General features: G+C 39.7%; 1 protein-coding gene across 5 annotated transcripts in view; it reads left to right on the forward strand.

The window, feature by feature from the left end:
• Positions 1-222: 222 nt before the first annotated feature.
• The window catches only part of ckap5 (cytoskeleton associated protein 5), a 42140-nt gene continuing 20224 nt past the window's right edge, over positions 223-22138 (forward strand). For 4 of the 5 annotated variants that reach the window (XM_012920485.3, XM_012920487.3, XM_023155677.3 and 1 more), the window contains exons 1-22: positions 223-365; positions 6533-6629; positions 9273-9466; positions 11282-11488; positions 11735-11906; positions 12023-12155; positions 12262-12362; positions 13750-13863; positions 13961-14065; positions 14458-14547; positions 15065-15229; positions 17138-17266; positions 17355-17513; positions 17659-17760; positions 18383-18493; positions 18630-18722; positions 19033-19218; positions 19393-19487; positions 20062-20245; positions 20388-20533; positions 20799-20973; positions 21942-22055. In XM_012920485.3, the coding sequence (XP_012775939.2) occupies positions 6573-6629; positions 9273-9466; positions 11282-11488; positions 11735-11906; positions 12023-12155; positions 12262-12362; positions 13750-13863; positions 13961-14065; positions 14458-14547; positions 15065-15229; positions 17138-17266; positions 17355-17513; positions 17659-17760; positions 18383-18493; positions 18630-18722; positions 19033-19218; positions 19393-19487; positions 20062-20245; positions 20388-20533; positions 20799-20973; positions 21942-22055 (2832 nt within the window). In that variant the 5' untranslated portion in view covers positions 223-365; positions 6533-6572. The remainder of the gene's footprint in view (positions 366-6532; positions 6630-9272; positions 9467-11281; positions 11489-11734; positions 11907-12022; positions 12156-12261; positions 12363-13749; positions 13864-13960; positions 14066-14457; positions 14548-15064; positions 15230-17137; positions 17267-17354; positions 17514-17658; positions 17761-18382; positions 18494-18629; positions 18723-19032; positions 19219-19392; positions 19488-20061; positions 20246-20387; positions 20534-20798; positions 20974-21941; positions 22056-22138) is intronic. The other variant, XM_012920486.3, reaches the window with a different exon arrangement.

The raw sequence follows: 22138 nt of genomic DNA on the forward strand, positions 1-22138 counted from the left end.
AAGCTGAAAGAAGTTGGACGTATTTAGCGAAATCGGAAGTGGGCGTTCATTTGTGTTTAAAATAAGAGTTCAACACACGCATATTCCACAGACAGACAAACAAATATTTTCATATCCCAGCCCAGAAATACTTTTTCGAAGTTTTTCTTTTAACGAATACGCAATTTCTGTAAATTATATTTATAATTTGAATTAGATAAGAAACAGCGCAACTGTCTGTTTTATTCTGTACCGGAAATAGTGTTGAATCTCCTTCGAGGCAGGGAAGCACTTGTATAAAACTCGGCTGGACCCCGCTTCAGTGATCTTTATTATCCTCATCGAATTGGGGAAGCAGCATCGTATTTTTTAAAAGACGCAAACAGGTATTATGTTGAAGATTTTAAATATTATTATTATTTTAAGCAACTACAAATCAGGTTTGAATCGGAGCTAGTTGTGATGTAATGTGTGTAGCTGCGAACTGCGCTGTTAGGCCTGGTTATGTTGGCGGGGATGGAAGGTTAGCTTGTAGCCTTCTTTCTAACCAGCTAACAGCTATTACCAACCGACAATAAATTAACGGCGAGGTTTGACTTTGAAAATAACTTATGCATAATACAATTTTGCACGACATGTTTAACAATGTTTATTTGTCATTAGCGATAGCCGTCTGTGTTGATGCGGGTTGGACCTGAATGAGCGGTTAACGGGGTAACGTAGCAACTGTCACTGTTGTTGCTAAGTTAGCTAGTTAATGGCCCTCGGTAACTAACGTTAGCAACTAACGACCGCTAGTTATGTTATGCTGGCCACTCCCAGTCAAACCGGGAAAGCAAACAATCGGTGATGTGGTTAATTGACGGCACGGTTGATAACCAAAGTGATAATGACTGGTTGGGTGTATTTAAAGGGGAGTCTAGTTGATAAAGGTTAGCTGTGCTCATTTGGTTGTATTTAAGTTTGCATTCTGTAATACTGAGAGCTAGAGGTGTAGTGCTGCTTTTTTTTTGAGTAGGAGAACTTATTGATCACACGTATTGAGTTGTAATTTGTTTCTAAGGCTATTTCACTAAAGTCACAAATTTACATTACTCTGACCTGAGAAAAGCAATCAAATGTGAGACTGAATTTAAGAACTTCATCAGTTTTTACATGCTGTTTACAGCTGTTTCCTTCGTGGATGTCTTCTTTTTCCATTCTTTCCTGTTGGGTAGTTGTCAATTCTTTCTCTAACTCATCTCTCTCCCTGACCTGTTCTCTGTGTTTTGGATCTCTACCTTTCACAGCGTTAAGCTCGTTTTCCATTAGTACCAACTTGGATCGACTCTCCACGGTTTTTAGGGTTTTCCATTAGGTCATAGTACCTGCTCAGCTGCAGTTCCAAGTGATTTGAGCAGGTACTAAAATGTGATGTCAGACTGCATGCCACTGATTGGCCGAGTCATGAGAGCGTCTCATTCACGAAAATCAAAACTGCAGTCTTTGAAACCCGACAACAAGGGAAATGGCTACAAAAAACAATGCCATGGTCCCAGAGTCCGATGAAAAGCTACAGACTGAGCAGCAGGTATGTTCTTGCCTTGAACTCCATCTTTGTTGTAGTGTTCGTGTCGCATATTAATTACATCACTGGACACTCTGCAGCATGGCTATGACGACAACCACAGATATTCGATGGTACTTGATTGCAAACCAGTTGATCTGAGTCGATCCGAGTAGGTACTAAAGGTAAAGGAGTTTTAAAGCCAGATTTATAGATTTATCCAACAGCCTAATTGATTCATCCAGAGGACACCTGCTTTATATCAAGCGCTTCAACTGTTTAAACCTAGAATCTCTTACACCTGACTTGTACGATGTGCATAACACAAAACGTTATTTACTCTCAGATCCTGACACATCCCTGTATTGAATTTAGAAGGTAACTGTGTCACATGCTCAAGTGTGCCATTGCCCTTGTTTTTTCTTGTATGCCAATGTGTGGTATATTAAAGTCAGCATGAATATTGCAACTCCATTAAAGTGGTTTGTGGTTTTCATCAGCCAGATTGTGCTACAGTAAAGCTCTCTTTCAGCATTAAAAAGCTACTGTCAGGATATAAGAAAGTGGTGCAAAGTGGTTTGGACTGAAAAGTGTGGAAACGGTAGATATTTTATTTGGTTGGCCTTGTTGCATATGTATTTATATGAATTTCCCTTTAACAGGACACATTTTTCAGAGAACAGTTATTAAATAGATCCTACAAACATGATTAATTAGGATTTTTGCATTCAGTTCCATTGTAAATGTAATAGTGATATTTTGGTGGTGGAATTTGTGATGGTTTGAATCAGAGGAGGAAATGTTGTCAGAGAGTGCCCAAGTGTCACCAGTGGATGCCTCAAAGCTAGCAAAGGTTTTAGTCATATACTCACATTGTTAAAACTTTGGCTATATACTGTACAGAATATGATTTTATGTCATGGCAAAGGCTGTGAATTTGGAGAGGGAGCAGTCAGAACTGAAGCGACTGTACTACCAGAAGGAAATGGCTACAGCATTAGAGACATTGAGGGCAGCTACAATGACCTCTGAATCCCACAGCCAAATAGGAATTGTGAAGAGGCTGCTAGGAAAGCCACAATCACTAAATACCTGCGGAGAGTAAAGCAAGTCCTAAGAAGTCAGCTGAATGGGAAGAACAAGATCTAGGCAATCAACACCTACGCTCTGCCAGTGATTAGACACCCTGCTGGGATAATAAGCTGGTCAAAGGAGGAGATGGATGCCACTGACATCAAGACAATGAAGCTCATTACACTGCATGGAGGGTTTCACCCCAAATTCAGTAGCCTGAAGGCCTTTTCACATAGGCTCTGAAACCCATTAATTTCTATTGCATGTGTCGCACGATAACGGTTTCCTGCTGAATTAAGCAAAGTACAGCGTAATCTTGCCAGCAAGGAGTTCTTGCACAGCATCTGTACTGTGACGTGCCTTTGCATCACCAATACAAATGAAGCCAACAACCACTTGATGAACAAAAACATTCAGTGCATATCAGAGTTCAGTGAACTTTTTGACAGAACTTTATGTGTGTATGTAGAGACCTCCAGAGCCTTTGAATAAGCCATTCCTTTCAACAGTTTTGGGGACCTCGGGAGAAAAGCAGTGTTGCGGAAACGACTGTGTCGAGTATGACCTGGAAGTCGTGATGTTAAACTGGGACATGCTCTTTAGGGTTGTTGAGAATGACCGAGCTAAGGTTCTGTGGGACTTCCAAATACAGACAAACTGATGTTGGCTAACCAACCGGACATAATATTTGTGGATAAACCAAGGAAGGCAACTGTAATTGATGTTGCTATACTAAGTGAAAGCAACAAAGGATCATGAGAAGCTTGAAAAAAGTACCACAGGCTGAGAGAAGAGCTTGAGAAGATGTGAAGGCAGCAGTGCTCCCATTGGTAATCACCGCAGTGACCCCAAGCTGGACAAGTGTCTCCAGCAGATCCCAGAAACAACACCCAAGATCTCTGTCCAGAGGAGCGCAGTCCTAGGAACAGCAATGATGCTACGCGGGACCCTCAAGATTCCAGGATTTGGGTAGAGGACCCAAGCTTGAAAGGGGACATGAAATGCTACACATATTAAGCCTAACTTGCATCATAGAGCCCTGCTCTCAAAAACGGACAAATCTAACACTGTCTGTGTCTGGATTTAAGAAATAAGTGCTTAAAGTTTTAAAAACATTTTAGCGCCATCTTCTCTCAGTGTAGAACATTACGTCACCAGGTTGGTTGTTTGGTGTAGGCTTGCATTAGTTAGTTATTAGTTCTGTCATTAGTTGGATAACAGAGTGGAAAGCAAGGGGACTAAAACTAAAAATCTATTTAATGGGATCACTTTTGTGCTGCCCCTGGATATAACAATGTTAAAACAAAAGATATACTGTCCACTTCCACTGTCTGGCTGTCTTGGCTTTCCAAACTCAGCTTTTCAAAAATTTTACATTGGTTCAAGTGTGATCAGTGATCAGTCCAAGTCAGTTTGCAACTGTTGGCACAAAGGTGAGATGCGCCCTCCAGTTTATAGTGCTCCCAGAGTATTTTAATTTATTCAAAATATTCATATCTGGTGTCCCTGTTTTGGCATATCGCCACACAAAGTGTGTGTGTGTGTGTTCGTGTTCCAAACCCTAGTATTTACCTGGATAAGCCCAAATCCTGCTTGGTAGTCCAGGGTTAAGGCCTTAAGAAACCAATGAGTGATGCCATGGTAGCTAAGCCAAGTTAACAAAAAGTCAGAGCTCTGTTGAGCCATCATTCTTTTAACCATAGCTAGCGATGACTTCATGAATTTCTTAACAGCAGGGACGTTGTAAGTTAACTTTGAGAATCCTTTAATGGAAAATGTCAATAACTAATAAAAGCATTTTGAACCATTTATCGTATTCTTCAATAATGGATCATGCAGCTTAACTGTGCATGCATCATGCATTATCAACATTATAATCTAGAGAGAGCCCATCTACCTTTCAGAGAAAGCTAATTTCCAACCTTTTTATCTAAAAAATTCTTGAAAGTGTTGTTGCAAAACTGCTAACTGATCACTTGCAGAGGAATGGTTTATTTGAAGAGTTTCAGTCAGGTTTCAGAGCTCATCACACTACAGAAATCATATTAGTGAAGGTTCCAAATTATTTTCTTTTTGCATCTGACAGTGGGCTCATCTCTGTGCTTGTCCTGCTAGACCTCAGTGCAGCATTTCATACGGTTGACTGTTATTTTATTACAGTAATTAGAGCATGCTATAGGTATTAAAGATACTGCACTGTAGTGGTTTGAATCACATCTACCTAATGGACTCCAATTTGTTCATGTAAATGGTGAGTCCTCTTCGCACACTTAGGTTATTGAAGGAGTTCCACAAGATTCTGTGTTAGGACTAATTAAACTTAAATTATGCATGCTTCCCCTTAGCATTAGATGGCATAGCATACATTTTCCATCATTTGGTACTATATAAATAAAATTGCATTGAAATTAAATTGAATCTCTGGGCGTTTCCCAGTGGAGTTTGGTGCTTCATCTAGCCAAAGAAATAGCCACATTATGTACATTCACTTCTTAACCCAAAACCAAGTGCCTCAACTGATCTGGACCATGATAATGGTGTCTGTTTGGGCGTGACCTCAATTGCTAAATTAATTATCAATGGGCAAATGTACTGTAAGTCTCTTTTTCCCAACTTTAGTTGCTATCAAATGACAGTTACCATTAGCTGCCATTAGCATAGAACACTACGCTGTACTTGCTCCTCCTCCTCCTTTCCTTTTTCTTTTTCTTTCTCAGAATCCTGCTACATCTATTTCTGTTGACTGTACAGTGGGAAGATGAGGCGATCGAACTGTAGAACATTATCCACTCTAGATACATTAGCAGATGGTCATAATAAATTTTTAACCAGTTGCTTAAAGCCTCACTTTCCCACTATGTACCACATTGTTTCTGAACCACTGTTTGCTTTTTCTGTCATATGGACTTCATCTAAGATGTTTGGTTGAGTCATTTGTTTAGTTTTTGCTTTTTAGAGGTTGCTAAAATAGGCCCTGCCCCACCCCACCTCGTTTTTTTAAATATATTTATTTTTTAATAAAGGTATTAAATTGTAATTTGAGGCTGACTGACTTGTCAGAGATGCCCAGGCTTGTTTTGTGTATGTGCAAAGGAATGTAAACAGATGGCATTGGTAGAGTATAGCTTGCTATGATATTTTTGTCACATAAAAAAATTTATACCAGGATTATTGGTATAGGAAGAGATCTGGCTGATGTAATGGAGAGAGGGAAGATGGATGAATTGTGTGTGTGCAGGAGACCAGGTTGAATACAAGCAAGGCCAGATGCATTGGAGGTGGATTCATTGAATTTCTAAACTTCTAGCTTTCTTCTGGGTTTGACTCCCCCCCCCCCCCCCCCCCACCACATAGCTGACTTTTTTTTTTTTTTTTTTTAAATTAAGCATTGCCACAATCAACTGGTCAGTGATGTGCTTTACCTTCGTAATGCTCTAAGCTTGTAAATTTGAGTTAAAACTGAGGGGTTTCTTCCAATGTATACATTGTATAAAAACTTCAGCAAGAATTTGAGCTCTCACTTGAGAAAAATCTAAAAGAAATTAGTTTAGATTTTAGAAAAAGAGTTCATGCTCACAAAGCAGAACATGTATCTACAAGGTTATCACAGCATTTCCAAGTGTGAACAGCTGGAGTGTGAAGTATTATCAAGAAATTCAAAGAGCCAGCCAAGAGTCTTCAGATGATGGCGCAAGTAAACCGCTTTAGGCTTCCAGTGTGCACAAGAAACTCTTATACGTATTATTATAACTGGTGCACTTTGGTGTTGGTTTGATGTTGATGGTGTAAAAGTCCCACTTATCATAACTGCTGGTTAGCTTACAAAGTTAGAGGCTTCCCAGATTAATTAGGATATCTGGATAACAAGGACTTTAATTTTTTTTTTCTTGGACATGCCGTGTAAATGATATGTGTGTGTGTCCCACACCTCAGCAGTGTACCTTTGGGGAAGCTGAGTCCCCAGGCAGCCACCATGGGGGACGAGAGCGAGTGGATGAAGCTCCCCATTGACCAGAAATGTGAACACAAGGTGAGCCTCTCATTTATGCTTGTCCTCTGTGAATGTATTTATTTTTTTCCTTCAAAAATATTTGTAAATGTTTCTACACAGCTCTTTTACTTGATATTTGATTTTTAATAAAAGTTATTTCACAATTTGTCTTGATCCATGTAAGGAAATTATAAAAAGTTTACTGTTCATCTGGAATTGGCGTTTTCAGCGGAAGAAACGTTTTGTCACTCAAGATGAAACACATTTGCTCAGTGCTGAGAGTGGTCCTGTTGCTGAGGTTGGAGTCATCCTGTAATCTCTTATGAACTACCTCCACTCTGCTGAAACTTCTGTCCACAGTTGCTCTGCTTCTACATCTGCAATGTTGTTTCTAATTCAGGTTGGGTTGACACACGCAGCTTAGAGGAGCTGTTTGGGGTACTGCAGCTGTACGCCCCAGTACTTTAGGTGTGTGTGTGTGTGTGTGTGTGTGTGTGTGTGTGTGTGTGTGTGTGTTTGTTTTTTTTTTTTTAAGTGGGGTTTTTTTGTGTATTAATAGCTACTATAGCCTGTTTTACAATAGTACCTACTTGAATGGACTCCGTATGGTTCAACAGTTTTCTCATTAGGTTATTGTACCTGGTACAAGGTACTTATTTTAGTACCTGCTTGCCCGAGGTTCCAAGTGATCCAAGCGGGTACTAAAATCTGACGTCGTCAGACTGGATGCCACCGATTGGCTGGTCAGTAGCGTCACACGATGAGTCATGAGATCATCTTGTTCATGAAAATCAAAACGCTCACTTTGGTAACCCAGCAACAGGGAAATGACTACAAAAAAAACCCCCAAACAATAATATGGTCCTTGAGTCTAACGAAAAGTCACAGACCAAGCAGCAGCTATATTCTTGCCTCGTAGTCCACCTTTGTTGTAGCATTCGTGTTGCATATTAATTATGTCGCAGGACGTTCCGACATGTTGCTATGTCGACAGTCACGTACTCAAGGCAGTATTATTTTGTACTGGAAAACCTGTCGAGTTGTGGCGATGTGTGGTGGTTCGATCAGAGTAGCTACAAATGTTAAAGGGGCTTTTATTTCTTTGGAAAGAACCAAAGAATTTCGTTTTCTAGTTTGTGTTCTTTAACACATTTCTGAAATGTACATTATTTTTCAGTTTTGGGTAACCTTACCTTATTTTTTTAAATTTTTTTATTTTTTTTAATAACCTCTGGCAGTTCACCACTTTGTACTATTTCAAGTTATTCATTGGACTTGAACGACTTGAAATGCAATAAATAAGTATTGACTGATGTGGGGAAAAAATGATCATATAATTAAAATGGTTCACCTTGTTAGATCTGAAATCTGGACTATGCTGAGATTAAGCCTCCGTTTTATTCTGGTTGTAGCCACTGGAAGATGATACAGCTACTCAGGCAAACGAACCACTGGACATGGTTAGCATAATCAGCTGGAATATGTTTTATATAGAAGTCCCCCCCTCCTGAGCATGAGAGCCACAATTTTTCTTTTTTATTTTGTTTGTTTTTTTTTTTTTTTTTTTCTATACCAAACAAAAGGCTTTTAAATGAACCACACCCTGAACTCAATGTGATTAGTGCTTTTGTGTTTAACATGGGCAGGAATGCCATTGTGGTGTTGTAGACTGTACAGAGAATGTGAGCAATCCAAGTTTCTAAAGCTAAAACGAAACTGCACCCTTTTCCTTTGTTATTCTCTTTTAGCTCACAAATAAGTTTGACTGAAAAGCCAGCAATCACTGTGCCTACAGTAGATTTAATAGGCATATGGAGCATACAAGGATATACACTTTCTAACTGATGTCTGAGATTTTTCTTAAGGCAGTTCACCTGCGCAGAAACTTGAAACACTGTATGTCCATTTAGTTTGTTGTTTGTGAAAGCATGACTGAATAGGAATATTTGAATGGTTTTTAATCATGATTTTATACCATATCACTACATCAACACAAGCTGTACTTTCTTGCTCTCTCTCTCCCCCCCCCCCCCCCCCCCCCCCCCCCTTTTACAAGAGTGAATTGACAAAAACCAAGCAGTAGTAGCAAATATGGATGGAGCCACTTTGCATCACACACTGCTTAGTGAAGCCCTCTTATGAAGCCTCAAGCTAAGCATTGGCATCGCCATTCCTTCATCTCCCAGCATAATGGAATTCATGCTGAGTTACATGAAGTCTTGTGATGCATGAGACTGAAGAAGTCAGTCGAATGAGTGACAAATGTTTCTCCCACTGAAAATGCTGCATACGAATCAACTTTTTGGGATTCTGGAGAATCCTGTCGGCCTCCTTAGAATTACTATCATTTAGAATGTTTTAGCATTTAAATTGATAAGACATGTCAGACTTCAAGGATTCATGTTGTATTTTTAGTTTTAGGCTGACTGGTGATGCATGATTTATCTAATTTGGCTTTTTTTTTCTTTTTTTTTTAAATAAAACCAAAAGCAACATGTGAGATCAATGTGTGATGTTTTAAGACTATTTGATCTTGGGATTGCAAAACAAATGTTTTGTCAATATAAGTTGTCTTGAGTATCTTTTATCCTTTTGCATCATTTAGCATTATTGTCCAAACAATGTATGAAAGTTGGAAGTAAAATATGGTGACAACACTAATTCTCAGTGTGTTTGATTCAGATTTGGAAAGCCCGCCTGAATGGTTATGAAGAAGCACTGAAATTGTTCCAGAAGATAGAAGATGAAAAGAGTCCAGAATGGGGGAAGTACCTGGGACTGATTAAGAAGTTTGTCACAGACTCGAATGCAGTGGCTCAGCTCAAAGGTCTGGAGGCAGCCCTTGCCTTCATTGAGAATGCCCACTTTGCTGGAAAGTAAGTAACAGTAACAACAAGAGTTTCTCCTGCAATTTCTTTTAAAAGTCTGGAAAAACCCAAAACTGTGCCTCTAAACAAAGAACAGGCTTTCTTGGTTTTACATAGTCTGTGTGTTGAGTTGCACTGCAACAACAGTGGTTTGCCTTGTGATTCAATTAATGTATAAAGGTAAACTGGACTCAAAGATGGTGCCAGTTAAATTGGTGGTGCTTAATGGTTATTAGTTTTTCCCTTGCTAACAGCAGCTTTGGACCTAGTCTGTAGAGTTTCTGTTAATCTGATGAAAATATAATTGTTCATCAGAATGCAGACTTAATTTGTTGCCAGTAGCCTGCATTTATCTTGAACTGCAGAAACAGTACAAGGTTTTTACTTTTGTTTTGCCAGAAAAATGGTGTTTGTGACCACAGAACAGAGTACATTAATGCTGAAATTAATACAGAAATCTGCTGGGTATTATTTTTTGCTGTAAGCAATTAAACACATTATTTGAAGGTCAGATTTTTACAGCATTGATTTAAGGCATTAATATGATTTGAGGGCAACAGTCTGCACTGACAGAGCCTCGCCTCTGTCAGTGCGCCCCAGGGTGGCTGTGGCTACAATGTAGCTTGCCATCACCAGTGTGTGAATGTGTGTGTGAATGGGTGGATGACTGGATATGTAAAGCGCTTTGGGGTCCTTAGGGACTAGTAAAGCGCTATATAAATACAGGCCATTATTGTGGTGCGTTAATGACAATTAATAGTTGTTTTTAAGAAACTGTATTGCTGGTGTTGATTAGTAAAGTGTCATTGTTTGTTTGGCTAATCCCTCACATCGCTAACTGCAGTCCTATCTGTAGTGAGTGATATAGCCCTAGAAATTGTACCACATGATTTTGTGAAAATTTCTGATGATGAAAAGGTGTAAGTACATTTGTAGTCAGATGTTTATATACATTCATCATAGGCATGAATGTCAGGATAAAATGAGGCTTTTAACAATTTCATTGAACATGTACAGCATGCGTGTTTAATTATTTTTATTTTATTTAACTAGGAAGATCCTATTGAGATTAAAAAAAAAAAACTTTTTTTTTTAAGGGAGACCTGGCCAGGAGAGGCAGCAGCAAGTGTGACACAGTTACAAAAATTACAAAGTTAAACAAACACACACACACACACACACACACACACACACACACACACACACACACACTCTTGCTGAAGGATGAAATTAAAAAACATTGTTTTCTATTTTATAAATTGCAATGAGCAAATATTTAGATTTTTTTTTCTCTTTTGAATAGTTATTATTGCTCATTAATATGACACATATTTATTTTTATTGGATTACTCAGTTAATTGATTGGATAATCAATAGATTAATTGATTAAAATAATCAATAGCTGCAGTACTACTCTTTTCCTTATGGTGTGTTCGGGGGACATATTTTTATGTTCCTGCTATGTCGTTATAATTTTGAGCACCTGGTGAAAAAATGTGTTTTTAAAAACAAACAAACGTAACACAAAAACGTAACCTACGTGGAAGCTGAGGGGTAGCACTGGCGGCTGCGAAGATCCTTTTTTGGTATTCAAAAGTTTGAGTCAAGTTATTAAAGAATAATGAAGGTAGCAGTAAGGCAGTGAAACTCTTTATTAAGCAGTAGTAGCACTGATGAAAGCGTGCCATTTTGTGTTTGGGCCACACACTACTCCTTATGGAGAGGTAATTATGGCCACATGCTATCATGAACTTGTATATCTATCTATGTATATGCCTATATCATTTTTTGTTTGTTTGTTTTTTTGTCTTTGTCACTCTATAGGACGACAGGTGAGGTAGTGTCTGGTGTGGTGACCAAAGTGTTCAACCAGCCAAAAGCACGGGCCAAAGAGCTGGGTATGGACATCTGTTTTATGTACATTGAGATAGAGAAGGCTGAAGTGGTTCAGGACGAGCTGCTCAAAGGACTCGACAACAAGAACCCCAAGATAGTGGTGGCATGCATCGAGACTTTAAGAAAGGCTCTCAGGTTAGTGTAACTATACTGAGAATCCTTTAATGTATAGACACAGCAAATGTAGTATGTCATGTTAATGTTGCCTGTCAGGATAAAGCTCTAGCTGCCACACAAGACCAAATAAACAAAAAGCATTGACTAAGTTTGATCAAATTGCTCATTTCTAACCACTGGAATCAAATTGCTGTAAGTCAGTCTATGTAAGTGTCAGTTCTGTAAATGACAATAATCAAATGTCATGTAATTGTCTTTTCACAGTGAATTTGGGTCTAAAATAGTAACATTGAAGCCAGTAGTGAAGATTTTACCCAAACAGTTTGAGTCTAGAGAGAAAGCTGTGAGAGATGAAGCCAAGCTGCTTGCAGTAGAGATCTACAAGTGGATCAGAGATGCTTTGAGACCTTCACTTCAGAACATTAATTCTGTACAGGTGGGGCCCATTATTACACACATTTTGCACACGTTTCATTCATTTTTGTTCATTTCAAGGCATGATAAACTGAATAAACCTGTCTTTTTTTTTTTTTTTTTTTTTTTTTCCTGCAGCTCAAAGAACTAGAGGAGGAATGGGTGAAGCTACCTTCATCTCCTCCCAAACAGACGCGCTTCCTGCGCTCCCAGCAGGACCTGAAAGCAAAGTTTCAGGAGCAACAGGCTCAAGGAGGAGAACAGTCAGACGGTAGGTTTATAGAGTAGAGAATTGCTTCTTTGACGTGTTGTTAGATAAAGAGGAGATAAGTCAGTCATAGTGTGATATTGACTTTTTCTTCCCCCCAATCAATCAGGAGATGATGGGGAGGAATTGGTGGTGGCAGTGGATCCTTATGAGCTGCTGGAGCCTGTGGAAATTCTATCAAAGATGCCCAAAGACTTCTATGAGAAAATTGTAAGTTTACGCAGCTTTCAGTTCAAAAACCTTCCCAAACATCAAAATAAGGTAATGGACATGGTCAGCAATAATACTCAGGTAGGCTGTAGCATTTAAATGATCTTCTTTTGGTCCTACAAAGCCCAAAGACAGTACCCCCCACATCAATACAGCTATAACACCAGCAACCTGAATTGTACAATGAATGGATCAGTCATTCATGTTGATAATGGCAAAATTTGACCCTACCATTTGCTTTCAACTGATCCAAGCTGGAAAAGAGTAGTTGGACCTCTGGAAGAGTTCCCAATATGTTTTATACTCCACCTAGGGGGGTGTTTATATACAACATGGAAAAGAGCCACAGGAACAACTAGGGCTGTGCAATATGACCAAAATCTCATATTGCGGTATAAGACATTTATTGTCCCCGACAACAATATATATCACAAAAATTTTACATTTTCTGTTAATTCTTTGAATTTCCGGTCACTTGACTTGAGTGAAGTGTTTTCAGCTGGCGTCGTGTACCTGGAGTCCAGTGTTACATAAGTTGAAACGGCCACAAATTTCTCTTAGTATTTATTACATGGCGTGATGCAGGGAAAACTCTGTTCTAAGGTTTATTTTTTAGCACCTGACTGCTCTTTTTAGCTCCTCGTCCGTAAACACTCCACATACCTTTTCATATGATTCGGTTTATTTTGAAAAATCTCAACAGGATCTTCAGCTTTATTGTGAAAGGTTTATGTGGAAAATAAACAAGCAGACAACGGAGCCACGCGATGGTTTTACCTTCGTTGTTGCTAACGACAACTCATAAAAACAGGCGCTTGTCTGTCCGTAGTGTGGTTATACTAAATATAAGAGAAAGAGAGAACTTTAAGAAATTCTACAGTGACCATCAAAACGATGAAAAAATATTGCCGTAAACAGTTTATTTTGCGACACCACGAAACAAACGATAGTGTAATGTGAAAAGATAGATGTTGTCATATCATCATCTGATATATATCGTGATATTGAACAGCCCTAGGAACAACTTGTTAAAACTGTTTTTATATGACAAGGTTACAAGCTGCAGTAGTTGAAATGGGGCATTTTCTAAAGAATATAACCAAGACAACCCAATAAGAAGAAAGACAAATATAACAACTTGCTTCTCTAACATAGAAGTGACGTAATTGACCTTCAAATGCATCCTTTGAAGGACACAGCTCATAAATTGGGACATGGTTATTGAGCTCCCCCGTCTGCCTTGGTTTTTCTGTTTTTGTGTACCAACAGGCCTGTTTTTGTTAGTTGTAATTATTAGCATATTAAAATAAATATTCAGTTCAGGTGATGGTACAATCGTGGAGTTTAAATGCTGTTTAATAACGTGTGTTTGTTCTGTCTATTGTAGGAAGCTAAGAAGTGGCAGGAACGAAAAGAGGCACTGGAGGCTGTCGAGGCTTTGACCAAGAACCCCAAACTAGAGAACGGAGACTATGGAGACCTTGTCAGAGCCCTAAAGAAGGTAAAGGTTCAAAGTACTCTTGAGTGGCTTCAAAAAGCATTTTTTCTCACAGGTTTGGGTTTCGCGATTGTCTCTTGACAAGTTTACTGTGTTCTAGGTCGTAGGGAAAGATGCTAACGTGATGCTGGTTTCAATGGCAGCTAAATGTCTGGCAGGACTGGCTACTGGACTGAGGAAGAAATTTGGAACATATGCAGGACAAGTAAGTTGAAGTGCCTTTTCTTGATCTAAATAACAGCACATTTTTGAGAAGAGAAAATGTTCTCTTTAACCTTGAAACACTAAACGTATGCTGTAGGCTGAAATGATCAGCACAGCAACTTTAGGAAATAAAACAAAAAACAAAAGTGTTTTATTTCAGTTTATTTTAAATTCCTTTTATTCATTAGGAATAAAAACAAACAAACATGATGCAAAGCTGTATAACAGATTGAGGTATCATAGTTTTCTCTAGTGTTGGATGCTGCACAGCAGTCATAAGTTTTGCACTTTTAAACTGATCTGTTTGTTTGCATCTTATATCACCTGTTTGTAAATGTCATCGAATAGGCTGGCCCAGTTTGTTACTTTCTAATGTGAGATGTGTCTTTTAAGGTGGTTCCAACCATTCTAGAGAAGTTCAAGGAAAAAAAGCCACAGGTTGTCCAATCCCTGCAGGAGGCAATTGATGCCATCTTTCTCACTGTGAGTAAATTCTTTACATCTCATTGACAACAGACTTCAGCATGTAAATCTGACTGAAAAACCTCTAGTCCTTGTTATGTGTACTTTCACTTAACAGCATAGATCAGCATGTTCAGTTTTTAGCCGTCGGCCATAAAAGGCTGTTTGGTTATTGTCACCACCCCCACTAGGCCGGTGCTGTGAACAACTAAGTTTGTGAATGCAAGAACGAGGTGACGTAGGAGCTTCAAATTGATACCGAAGTGCATCCACTAAGAATCTTGGATGAGTTTGAATCTCAGTGACCTTCTGAGGTCAAGTTTTCATAAAAACTTGTGAATTCCATAACTTGAGATCAAGACGGCATAAGATTTCGAAATTGAAAACATAAGTGTGTTGACTTATAGCTGAGAGGTAGCACTGGCAGTTGATGGTGTTCTTTATATTATATGCATTTTCCCCGTAGTTATAAACTTAGAACTTAAACTCCTGTTAATTGTAGAGAATTTCACTGACTGCAGACTTCTCCCCCCTCCAGACAACTTTCCAGAACCTGTCAGAGGAAATCCTGGCTGTGATGGACAATAAGAACCCTTCAATCAAGCAGCAGGCCTCTCTTTTTCTCGCCCGCTCCTTCAGACACTGCACACAAGCCACATTGCCCAAGAGCATCCTCAAGCCTTTCTGTGCTGCTCTCATCAAGGTGACTTAAGAACTGCAGCATTACAGTGTAATGCCTTTTAGGATGAACCTATAATTAACCCTTTCATGCATGAATTACAACCTCAATCAGGATTTCTCCAGAACCTTGAGGGTTTTTTTTTTTTCAATAAAAATCTTTTTCTGCAGTTTAATGTCAAATTGCACTCTGAAAAAAAAAATCATGGTACAAGTAAGCAATTGGAGTGAAAAAATAAATTGTGAAATCAATTTATAGACCAAAATGTATTCTAAACTTTTGACTCAAAATAGCCACCTTTGGCAGATATAACGGCTGAACATACCCGTGGCATTCTTTCTACAATAGAAATCAAATATTCTTCAGAAAGTTCTTCCCATATCTGTTGGAGAAGTTCTCATAAATGTGTGGCACTTGCAGGTTGCTTTGCTTTCACTGTTCTGTCCAGTTCATCCCAAACAAGCTTCAGGTTTGAACCCCTGACCAACTAGGCACATATCAGAGGGTATTGCAATGCTGTGGTAGCCATTTTGGTTCAGGGAGCCTCCCACTCTGTACAAGTCAGTGACCCTGGATCCAGCAAAACAGCCCCAGACGGTCACACTTCCTCCTCCATGTTTGACAGTTGATGCCACACACTGTGGAACCATCCTCTCGCCTACTTAGCGGCATACAAAGATCCTGCGTGATGAACCAAAGATTTCAGATTTTGATTAATCAGTCCGTAATACCTTCTTCCAGACTTCAGTAGTCCAATGATGGTGTTTCATGGCCCAGCAAAGCCTCTTTGCCTTATTCTGACATCTTAGCAATGCCTTTATTGCTGCAACTCATCCTGTCAAATCTGCAGCTCAAAGTCTTGTCTTTGAAACTCAGACTTGCTTACTACCACCACTATTAAGCTGTGCTTGAAGCTGTTGTCCTGTGAGCTGCTTATCACACAGAAACTTGTCCTCTGGTTCAGTGGTGGCTTTGGGTCTGCCAGACCTTTTCCTGTCAGAGTTTGCCCCAGTTTCTGTGTGCCCTTTGGAATCACTGACACTTTGACTTTCTTTGCAATTTGTCTGTAGGAAAGACCTGCATTTATAAGTGTTATAATGGTCTGTCTCTCTTCAATCAATTCTATTGTTAATTGCCTTTTTCTCTCAATTTTTGTAGCAGTACATTACTCCTGCAGCACAATACTGCTCCACTGATGCTCACGAGGGTATGGTACCACAGTGTGTTCCAGCACTGCTTTTATGCAGACAGAGTGGGTTGTAAGTAATCCCAAAAGTTGGAACACCTGTAGGAATTAGTAGCACCAGCTTTCAAGGCTTGATCAACCTCCATTGCTGCAGAACTGCTTTACATTGTTGACCCCCCCCCCCCTTTGTTTCCTTCTCCTTTCTTTAAAAAAAAAAAAACGAAACAAAAAAAAAAACCTGGCAGTTCTCCACTTTTGTATCATTTCAGTCTATTCTTTGGACTTGAATGACTTGAATTGCAACATTCTTCTTTGTTAGTACTGAGTGCAATCTTGGCAGACAATATAGGCGAAACTGCACCCATAGTTTCCCGAAGTGTATTGCTGTTACAAAAATACGTGTACATGGTATTAGTATATAACAATAAAATTCGATGAATTTGTATAGTCAATGTCATCGATAATGGTGAGGATCGTTGCAGCCCTATTTGTGTATATCTGTATGAACTCGGACACCTCCTTAACAAATGTTTGCTGTAACATTCACAGATACAGTGATGTTAAGTTCTATGTTTGCATTGTTTTATGTTCAATATATGTCACCTGTATGTAACTTAACAGACACCAAAATTTGTATCGCCTATTGAATTTTGTTCTAGTCACCACTAAATATGGAATGGAAAAATTTGAAAAAGCACTGCAGGTCTGGCCAACTAATTCTAAGTATACCTATGTTTTTCTCACAGCAAGTAAATGACTCTGCCCCAGAGGTCCGTGATGCTGCTTTTGAAGCTCTGGGGACTGCCATGAAAGTGGTGGGAGAGAAAGCTGTGAACCCTTTCCTGGCTGACTTAGATAAACTGAAATTGGATAAGGTGAGGATCAGGAAGATGTGAATTCAGATGTGAATTCGGTTCAATTTTTTGTTGTTGTCATGAACTGTTCACTTTGTTTTTGTTGCAGATTAAGGAGTGTGCTGATAATGTGGAGCTCTCAGGAGGTAGGAAGGGTGCAGGAGGAGGCGGCACAGTTGAGAAGAAATGTGCAGCTAAAGCCGTCGTCCCTGCTGAATCTGTATCCAAATCCTCTGTTCCATCGAAGAGCCAGACTTCTGCCAATAAGGTGTGCTGGGAGCAATGCATGTACAGAAAAGTCAAATTAGTCGAAGGAGAAATATTGTTGCCTTATTGTATATCAGCTTTGTTATTGATAAATAGGATGGTTGGCATCTTTACCAGTCTATAATTCTACTTGAAACTTTATCCAGGTGTCAGCAGTGCCACCTAAGAAAGGGAAGCCAACCTCTGCAGCTGGTGCCAAATCCAAGAAGTCCTCCGACAGTAAAGAATTCACGGAGTCTGAACTTTCAGTAAGTCATTACTTGACTGCATGCTGGTCCTCTGCAACAAATGTCCGGCATATCAATACATGCTAGAACACTTGCTGTCTCCCAGTCCAGTGTGAAACTCATTGAAAAGAGAGGCAGCTATTCTAAGAAAGCTGGACAGAGCTGCAGAAAGTCTTTAAGCCATCAGCAGGGGGAAAAAATGTGTATATACTTGTACTATCCTACTACAGTGCACAGTTGACAGTGTACCTGTCCAATGAAATGTACACACAACGCAAGACTTTACATTCCCACGTACTTCATTTCTTGACAGGCTTTACAACTTAAAAACAAAGACAATGATGTGAATGCAACAGCCTACTATACTGTAAAACAACATGCTAGTAAGCACAGTTGAAAATAACAGATTTAAACAGCTGATTAAAGTAACTAAAACAATTCCATGTTTTCACTTGGGATTATATGAATATTGTCTTAAAGTTGGTTATCTTAGTTAATCAGTATCCAGTCCTCACTACTGACAAAGAGTGCCTAGCAGCATTAACTCATGTTATCATAGTAATATTTTATCCCTGTGGGATACAACATTATCAGGCTATTGCTTTGGAATTTCTTATTGTGTGCTTGTGTGTTGTTATATCAGGCTGAGGTGTGTCAGGACTTGGCTGCAGGTGTACTTCCTGCCTCCTGTCTTGAACAGCTGGACTCGGCCAACTGGAAGGACAGACTGGCCAGTATGGAGGAGTTCCAGAGGGTAAAGTCTTCCTGTTCTGTCCTCATCAGCTGTGTCATAAACAACTTCATCACAGAACAAAAGCTGATTGACTCATAATATCCAGCAGTGATTGCAAATAACTGCCATTTTTCATTAAATTTGTGTATCCTTCTAGGCTGTTGAGACGATGGATAAAGCTGCAATGCCCTGCCAGGCCTTAGTCAGGATGTTGGCCAAGAAACCAGGGTGGAAGGAGACGAACTTCCAGGTAATCATTGACAAGATGATGTTAATGAAACATCATTAACACCTGCTCAACAATTAACAACTACATTGCACAATTAACTAATGGGAGTGTCTCTTCCAGTTGACAGTGCTCCTATACAAATTTTACTGAAGGATTTGATGAGAATTAAAAAAAAAATGTCAATGAAAAGCTGCTGTAGAGGGAACCAAAGTTTTGGCACTGCACTTAAAACCATTGGCATTCTTTGAAAGCCAGTGTGTAAATGGCAAAATAAAGCACCTGTTATAGGACAGATCAGCCATGTCTGATTACTTACCCTTTTCTTGTTCAGGTGATGCAGTTGAAACTGCGGATTGTGGCTCTCATTGCTCAAAGGGGACAATTTTCCAAGACCTCAGCCTCTGTTGTTTTGGATGGCTTGGTGGACAAGGTTGGAGATGTCAAGTGTGGTGGAAATGCTAAAGAAGGACTGACTGCTATTGGAGAGGCCTGCTCACTGCCATGGACTGCAGAACAGGTAAGGATCAATTTTTCTGGATTGTTAAAGATTGAAAAGGTCTTTTTATATGTGCAGAAAATGACAGAAACATCAACAGATACTACTGTAGCAACAGCGCCTTGATACAACTGTTGTTAATAAAATTGAACTGAGAATGCACAGTATTAATGACTTATGATTTTTCTTTGTCAGGTTGTTTCTATGGCTTTTTCCCAGAAAAATCCCAAAAACCAGGCAGAGACTCTGAACTGGCTGTCTAATGCTATGAAGGAGTTTGGCTTTGCAGGGTAACTTCCTGTCCATCACACATCACTTTATTTGTAACATAATTTCCAACTGGTTTTGATTTGGGGGGGGGCTTCTTTAAAACATCTTCATTTAACATTTTGCCAGGGAGGTTATGTTTTTGTTCCCAACTGCCACAGGACGAAGGGCAGGGTAAATCCTGGGGAGGTCCATTCACCATTCACACTTATATTCACATCTATAGACAATTTTAAAATCACGAACTAACCTAACCGTACTAACTGCATGTCTTTGGTGGTGTTAGGAGGGGGAATACCTGGAGAAATCCCACCTATTCCTGTTAGGCAACAATAACACCAGTAAATGAATAAAAGGAAAAACAATTCTACAAAAACAGAGTGGGCCAAAGTTTTTCTACAGCAAAGACTCCTTGCCAGTTATTATAAATGCCTGATTGCAGTTCTTGCTTTTTCATATTGCAACTAGATCGCATATAGAAGATTGAGATGGGCACCATGACATCAGTTGTTTTCCTGGCCTCATGTATCTATGCCATTTTCACCCTGGAAGTTGTCCTAAAGACCTCTGTTAACATTTGACCTCCCTGCTCTCCAGTATCAATGTGAAGGGTTTCATCAACAATGTGAAGACAGCTCTGGGAGCAACCAACCCCGCTGTTAGGACAGCAGCCATCACTTTGCTGGGAGTCATGTACCTCTACATGGGAGCTCCACTACGCATGTTCTTTGAAGATGAGAAGCCGGCTCTCCTTGCACAGATAGATGCAGAGTTCGAGAAGGTAGCACTTCCAGAGATTTCTCTAAATTTAACTATGTGCTCAGTTTAGCAAGTGTGACCGGTTTAATTATTGTAGTAGTATAATAACAACAACGGGAAAAATAATCACAACTAGTGTCTCTTTATCCTGTCTCCTGTTTTAGATGCAAGGTCAATCTCCACCACCCCCTATCAGGTTCACCAAAAAAGTGGCGGCAGAGGAGGAGGGTGCTGAAGTTGAGGAGCAGGATGAAGATGCTGGAGGTGGAGGACAAAATATCATGGACCTGCTGCCCCGAACAGATGTCAGGTAACCTGATTGTTTCCTTGAAATTTATTTAACCATGCATCCATGTGCGGCAGCTGGAGCATGGCTTCTCCGATGGCGACATTTTCAAATTCTTAGGTCCACACAGGGTTGTTACCCATCTTAAGAGCTTCTAGACTGTTGCTGTTTAGACATTTATCTGGCTAATTAAGCCATCAGTAGGATGTTGGGCCTTAAATCTGTAATATGTCATGTTTGCTATCCCCCTTCTTTCTTTAATGTAGCTCTTTTTCCTTCTGTCTCTAAGTGACAAGATCACGACTGACCTTGTGTCTAAAATTGGAGATAAGAACTGGAAGATCAGAAAGGAAGGTCTGGATGAGGTTGCAGCCATCATTTCAGAGGCCAAGTTCATCATGGCCAACATTGGAGAGCTGCCTCTGGCCCTGAAGGGACGTCTCAGTGACTCCAACAAGATCCTGGTGCGTAAGATGGTGCTCTTCACCTGACCTACAGATCTCGTGTGCGTGCGTGATTTGAGAGGGGAGAGGGGGGGGGAAATCACCTGTACTGTATTTATCTACTTAACCTATTTGGTTCTTATCTTTGGTGAGGAAAGTATGGAGATAAAAATTATCGCTTTGTGTTCAAGCATTAGTGCTCCTGCCTTCATTTAAAATCATGCATATCGATGGTCTGGTGAAAAAAAACATTCAATCATTTTTACTACTCAGATTTCTCCTTCTAACATATTGGTCAAACGTATATTTCGATTCATCTTTGATTAAGAATTGGAGTACTTAATTGGATCGTTTTTACTCACACAAGGCTGAATGTTAAGATCCTTTAACCCCTTCCCAGCTGTGACAACAAGGAGCGGCCAGGGGGCACTTTTAGGATGCTAATGTTCACATTTTGAAATGAAAAGGCAGATGGTTTGGAAGACAGGTAATAAAGGCCATCTGTGTCAACTGTCGTTGAACAGAGGGGGTAGCTTACGACACTGACTATTAGCCACCTACAATGCAGATTTGAGATCCCTTCCATGGCGCCTCAACCGCCACTCACATCTGTAAGGTGACCCCAATAGGTGAGATGATGGGGTGAGGCAAGCTCTTAGTGGTTTGATCCGAAACATCTGGTGATAATGATCCATGCCTTTATTCATGACGTGATGAGGCACATTAACACCACTAGGATTTAAATACCTGGAACTCCATTTGGATTTTGAACTGAAGGAGCCTCTTGGATGACAGGTGAAATGTCTCTGTGAAACTTAAAGAAGTCCAGTTGATTTCCTTAGATGAAATCTAATGTGTTTGTGTCTGTCTCAAAAATTAAAAACTGTAACAGTTTAGTGTGGAGCGATATTATGTGAGGTAACTATGTAGTAATACTTAAACTAAATAGGCAGTAAATGTTAATAAGGGTTTTACTTTGTGTTTTTCAGGTGCAGCAGACTCTTTCTATTCTGCAGCAACTGGCTACAGCCTTGGGACCTGGACTTAAGCAGCACGTCAAAGCTCTGGGAATTCCCATAATAACCGTTCTAGGAGACAGCAAGGTACTCAGCCCACCGATGATAGTATTCATGATCATCTTGTTGCAAACTTTTTTCTTTTTTTTTCTTTTTTTTTTTAAAAACCC

Source organism: Maylandia zebra, linkage group LG7, assembly GCF_041146795.1.
Source record: "Maylandia zebra isolate NMK-2024a linkage group LG7, Mzebra_GT3a, whole genome shotgun sequence".
Classification (NCBI taxonomy): Eukaryota; Metazoa; Chordata; class Actinopteri; order Cichliformes; family Cichlidae; genus Maylandia; species Maylandia zebra.